A 5,979-nucleotide genomic window follows, 5' to 3' on the forward strand; every position below is an offset into this window, starting at 1 on the left:
AGCCAGTCGGACAGCCAGCCAGCCAGCCAGTTAGCCAGCCAGTCGGACAGCAAGCCAGTTAGCCAGCCAGTCAGTCAGCCAGACGGACAGCCAGCCAGCCAGCCAGTTAGCCAGCCAGTCAGCCAGTCAGTCAGCACAGAAATCCACATACATAAAACTAGAAAGTAGTTTTGAACAACTAGGTGGCAGTACAGGTTCAGAACACAACAGAGCATGACCAGAGAGGCGTCAGCTAGGGCTCACGGGTAGGTGTGTTACACAACCTGTGTGACTGTGTTTACAGTTGAGAGATGGACAGGTGAGTGTTGTTGTAAAGGTGTGTTACAGATGTAATGTTACCTGTGTGAAGGCCAGGAGTTAGTTGTATGAGAGGTGGACAGGTGAGTGTTGTTGTAAAGGTGTGTTACAGATGGAATGTTACCTGTGTGAAGCCCAGGAGTTAGTTGTATGAGAGGTGGACAGGTGAGTGTTGTTGTAAAGGTGTGTTACAGATGGAATGTTACCTGTGTGAAGGCCAGGAGTTAGTTGTATGAGAGGTGGACAGGTAGTGTTGTTGTAAAGGTGTGTTACAGATGTAATGTTAACAGTGTGAAGCCCAGGAGTTAGTTGTATGAAAGGTGGACAGGTGAGTGTTGTTGTAAAGGTGTGTCGGGGGTGTGTCACAGATGTGTTACAGGTGTAGTGTACCTGTGCGAATCCCAGTAGTTTCTTGTTAGAGATCTCCAGGTGTCTTCTGCTCAACTCAGACTTCCTCAGCTGACAGTCAATCATCGACAACTTCCTGTTTAGCTCCATCACATCTTCCTGGAGTATAACACACAGAATCACTTCCTGTTTAACTCCATCACATCCTTCTGGAGTACAACACACATAATCACTTCCTGTTAAACTCCATCACATCTTCCTGACTAGTGTTGTCCTGCTGGGTCACAGTATTCTATGGTAGAAAAGACTAGTGTTGTCCTGCTGGGTCACAGTATTCTATGGTAGAAAAGACTAGTGCTGTCCTGCTGGGTCACAGTATTCTATGATAGAAAAGACTAGTGTTGTCCTGCTGGGTCACATTATTTTATGGTAGAAAAGACTAGTGTTGTCCTGCTGGGTCACAGTATTCTATGGTAGAAAAGACTAGTGCTGTCCTGCTGGGTCACAGTATTCTATGGTAGAAAAGACTAGTGCTGTCCTGCTGGGTCACAGTATTCTATGGTAGAAAAGACTAGTGTTGTCCTGCTGGGTCACAGTATTCTATGGTAGAAAAGACTAGTGCTGTCCTGCTGGGTCACAGTATTCTATGGTAGAAAAGACTAGTGTTGTCCTGCTGGGTCACAGTATTCTATGGTAGAAAAGACTAGTGTTGTCCTTCTGGGTCACAGTATTCTATGGTAGAAAAGACTAGTGTTGTCCTGCTGGGTCACAGTATTCTATGGTAGAAAAGACTAGTGTTGTCCTGCTGGGTCACAGTATTCTATGGTAGAAAAGACTAGTGTTGTCCTGCTGGGTCACAGTATTCTATGGTAGAAAAGACTAGTGTTGTCCTGCTGGGTCACAAACAATTGTCTGGAGTGTTTCAGAAATGGAGAGGTCTGCTGCCCTCCACTGCAACCAACCACATCTTTCTGACTGCTTTGTCATCACTTGTGTCTGCGGCCCACCCAGACGACACTAGTCTTTCTGACTGCTTTGTCATCACTTGTGTCTGCGGCCAGCCCAGACGACACTAGTCTTTCTGACGGCTTTGTCATCACTTGTGTCTGCGGCCCACCCAGACGACACTAGTCTTTCTGACGGCTTTGTCATCACTTGTGTCTGCGGCCAGCCCAGACGACACTAGTCTTTCTGACTGCTTTGTCATCACTTGTGTCTGCGGCCAGCCCAGACGACACTAGTCTTTCTGACTGCTTTGTCATCACTTGTGTCTGCGGCCAGCCCAGACGACACTAGTCTTTCTGACTGCTTTGTCATTACTTGTGTCTGCGGCCCACCCAGACGACACTAGTCTTTCTGACTGCTTTGTCATCACTTGTGTCTGCAGCCCACCCAGACAACACTAGTCTTTCTGACGGCTTTGTCATCACTTGTGTCTGCGGCCCACCCAGACGACACTAGTCCTTTCTTCCATAAATGGGTTTTAAGTCTACCTTAGTAGCTTCCAGACCCTTCTGGTTCTTGCCCGCCAGTTGGTTCTTCAGGTCTTTGATCTCAGCCTCTAGCAGTGTAATGACCTCTTCATAGTCCTGCTCTGCACTGTTACTCTGTCTGTCTCTCTGCACTGCCTCCGCTACCTGCAGGGGTAGAAGAAGAAGAAGATGAAGAAGAGAAGAAGAAGAAGAAGAAAAAGATGAAAAAGAAGAGAAGAAGAAGGAGAAGAGGAGATGAAGAGGAGATGAAGAAGTACCCAAGGTCTAACAGAAATTCAACTTCCCATTTCCAACGGAAATTCAACTTGGGACACATACTGTACACATAGAGGTTGGAGCCGGGAGGGACAGCCGTACTGCAGACATTTACATGAGGACACATAAAGAGACCATGGAGCAGCTGTGGGGGTGAAGTCTCTTGTCTTGTTTAGGGGTTTATTAGAGGATAGATATTACCTGCAGACGAGTCTTCAGACGACTGTTCTCCTCCACCGTCGCACACACTTTCTGATTGAGGGAGGGAGGGGGAATGAGGGAGGGAGGGATGGAGAGCGAGGGAGGGAGGGGGAAGGGGGAATGAGGGAGGGAGTGAGGGAGGGATGGAGAGAGAGGGAGGGAGGGAGGGATGGAGAGAGAGGGAGAGGGAATGAGGGAGGGAGGGATGTAGAGAGAGGGAGAGGGAATGAGGGAGGGAGGGAGGGATGAGAGAGAGGGAGAGGGAGGGAGGGAGGGATGGAGAGAGAGGGAGGGAATGAGTGAAAGGGAATGAGGGAGGGAGGGATTGAGAGAGAGGGAGAAGGAATGAGGAAGGGATGGAGAGAGAGAGAGGGAATGAGGGAGGGATGGAGAGAGAGGGAATGAGGGAGGGAGGGAGAGGGAGGAAATGAGTGAGGGAGAGGGAATGAGGGAGGGTGGGATGGAGAGAGAGGGTGGGAGAGGGAATGAGGGAGGGATGGAGAGAGGGAGAGGGAGGGAATGAGGGAGGGAGGGATGGAGAGAGAGGGAGGGAATGAGTGAAGGAAAAAGAGCAAGAATGAGAGTGTGTTAATACAACTATGCCTGGCAAAGATAGGACAAGATAGGATAAGATACGATAGGATATGACAGGATATGATAGAATACGATAAGATAAGATAAGATAGGATAGGATAGGATAGGATAAGATAGGATACGATAGAATACGATAAGATAGGATAGGATACGATAGAATACGATAAGATAGGATACGCTGCGATACGGTGGGATACGCTGCGATACGGTGGGATACGATGGGATACGATGGGATACGGTGGGATATGATGGGATACGATGGGATACGATGGGATACGGTGGGATATGATGGGATACGATGGGATACGATGGGATACGCTGCGATACGGTGGGATACGATGCGATACGCTGCGATACGGTGGGATACGATGCGATACGGTGGGATACGGTGGGATACGCTGATATACGGTGGGATACGGTGGGATACGATGGGATACGATGGGATACGCTGCGATACGGTGGGATACGATGCGATACGCTGCGATACGGTGGGATACGATGCGATACGGTGGGATACGCTGGGATACGATGGGATACGATGGGATACGCTGATATACGGTGGGATACGCTGATATACGGTGGGATACGATGGGATACGATGGGATACGCTGATATACGGTGGGATACGCTGATATACGGTGGGATACGATGGGATACGATGGGATACGCTGATATACGGTGGGATACGGTGGGATACGATGGGATACGCTGCGATACGCTGCGATACGGTGGGATACGCTGCGATACGATGGGATACGGTGCGATACGGTGGGATACGATGGGATACGGTGGGATACGCTGCGATACGCTGGGATACGCTGCGATACGGTGGGATACGCTGGGATACGGTGGGATACGCTGCGATACGATGGGATACGCTGCGATACGTGGGATACGGTGGGATACGCTGCGATACGGTGGGATACGCTGCGATACGATGGGATACGATGGGATACGCGTGCGATACGATGGGATACGGTGGGATATCGGTGGGATACGATGGGATACGCTGCGATACGATTGGATACGGTGGGATATGATACGCTGGGATACGGTGGGATACGCTGGGATACGCTGGGATACGCTGCGATACGCTGGGATACGCTGCGATACGATGGGATACGATGCGATACGATGGGATACGCTGCGATACGCTGGGATACGCTGCGATACGATGGGATACGGTGCGATACGGTGGGATACGATGGGATACGGTGGGATACGCTGCGATACGCTGCGATACGGTGGGATACGATGGGATACGGTGGGATACGCTGCGATACGGTGGGATACGCTGATATACGGTGGGATACGGTGGGATACGCTGCGATACGGTGGGATACGCTGCGATACGCTGCGATACGATGGGATACGGTGGGATACGCTGGGATACGCTGATACGTGGGATACGCTGCGATACGATGCGATACGATGGGATACGCTGCGATACGCTGGGATACGCTGCGATACGATGGGATACGGTGCGATACGGTGGGATACGATGGGATACGGTGGGATACGCTGCGATACGCTGCGATACGATGGGATACGATGGGATACGCTGAGATACGGTGGGATACGGTGGGATACGCTGCGATACGATGGGATACGATGGGATACGCTGATATACGGTGGGATACGCTGATATACGGTGGGATACGCTGATATACGGTGGGATACGCTGCGATACGCTGAGATACGATGGGATACGCTGCGATATGCTGCGATACGATGGGATACGATGGGATACGGTGCGATACGGTGGGATACGCTGGGATACGCTGCGATACGGTGGGATACGGTGCGATACGGTGGGATACGCTGGGATACGATGGGATACGCTGCGATACGCTGCGATACGGTGGGATACGGTGCGATACGGTGGGATACGCTGGGATACGATGGGATACGCTGCGATACGCTGCGATACGGTGGGATACGCTGCGATACGCTGAGATACGATGGGATACGCTGCGATACGCTGCGATACGATGGGATACGGTGCGATACGGTGGGATACGCTGGGATACGATGGGATACGCTGCGATACGCTGCGATACGATGGGATACGCTGCGATACGCTGGGATACGCTGGGATACGCTGGGATACGATGGGATACGCTGCGATACGATGGGATACGGTGCGATACGGTGGGATACGATGGGATACGGTGGGATACGGTGGGATACGCTGGGATACGCTGGGATACGATGGGATACGGTGGGATACGCTGGGATACGCTGCGATACGCTGGGATACGCTGCGATACGATGGGATACGATGGGATACGCTGCGATACGGTGGGATACGCTGCGATACGGTGGGATACGCTGGGATACGATGGGATACGATGGGATACGCTGATATACGGTGGGATACGCTGATATACGGTGGGATACGGTGGGATACGATGGGATACGATGGGATACGCTGATATACGGTGGGATACGCTGCGATACGGTGGGATACGCTGCGATACGGTGGGATACGGTGGGATATGGTGGGATACGCTGATATACGAAGGGATACGGTGGGATACGGTGGGATACGCTGATATACGATGGGATACGGTGGGATACGCTGCGATACGGTGGGATACGCTGCGATACGCTGGGATACGCTGGGATACGCTGGGATACGCTGCGATACGCTGGGATACGCTGGGATACGCTGGGATACGCTGCGATACGCTGGGATACGCTGCGATACGATGGGATACGCTGCGATACGATGGGATACGCTGGGATACGCTGGGATACGCTGCGATACGCTGGGATACGCTGCGATACG

At 51.6% G+C, this 5,979-nt stretch overlaps 1 protein-coding gene across 1 annotated transcript in view; it reads right to left on the reverse strand.

Moving 5' to 3' along the window:
* Positions 1-75: 75 nt before the first annotated feature.
* Positions 76-5,979, reverse strand: part of LOC129847804 (adhesive plaque matrix protein-like) — a 12,271-nt gene continuing 6,367 nt past the window's right edge. The window contains exons 3-6 of the mRNA XM_055915486.1: positions 3,386-5,969; positions 2,595-2,645; positions 2,139-2,282; positions 76-804 (exon numbers count right to left, since the gene is read on the reverse strand). Coding sequence (XP_055771461.1) covers positions 418-804; positions 2,139-2,282; positions 2,595-2,645; positions 3,386-5,969 — 3,166 coding nt within the window. The 3' untranslated portion in view covers positions 76-417. The remainder of the gene's footprint in view (positions 805-2,138; positions 2,283-2,594; positions 2,646-3,385; positions 5,970-5,979) is intronic.

Source organism: Salvelinus fontinalis, unplaced genomic scaffold (assembly GCF_029448725.1).
Source record: "Salvelinus fontinalis isolate EN_2023a unplaced genomic scaffold, ASM2944872v1 scaffold_0952, whole genome shotgun sequence".
NCBI lineage: Eukaryota > Metazoa > Chordata > Actinopteri > Salmoniformes > Salmonidae > Salvelinus > Salvelinus fontinalis.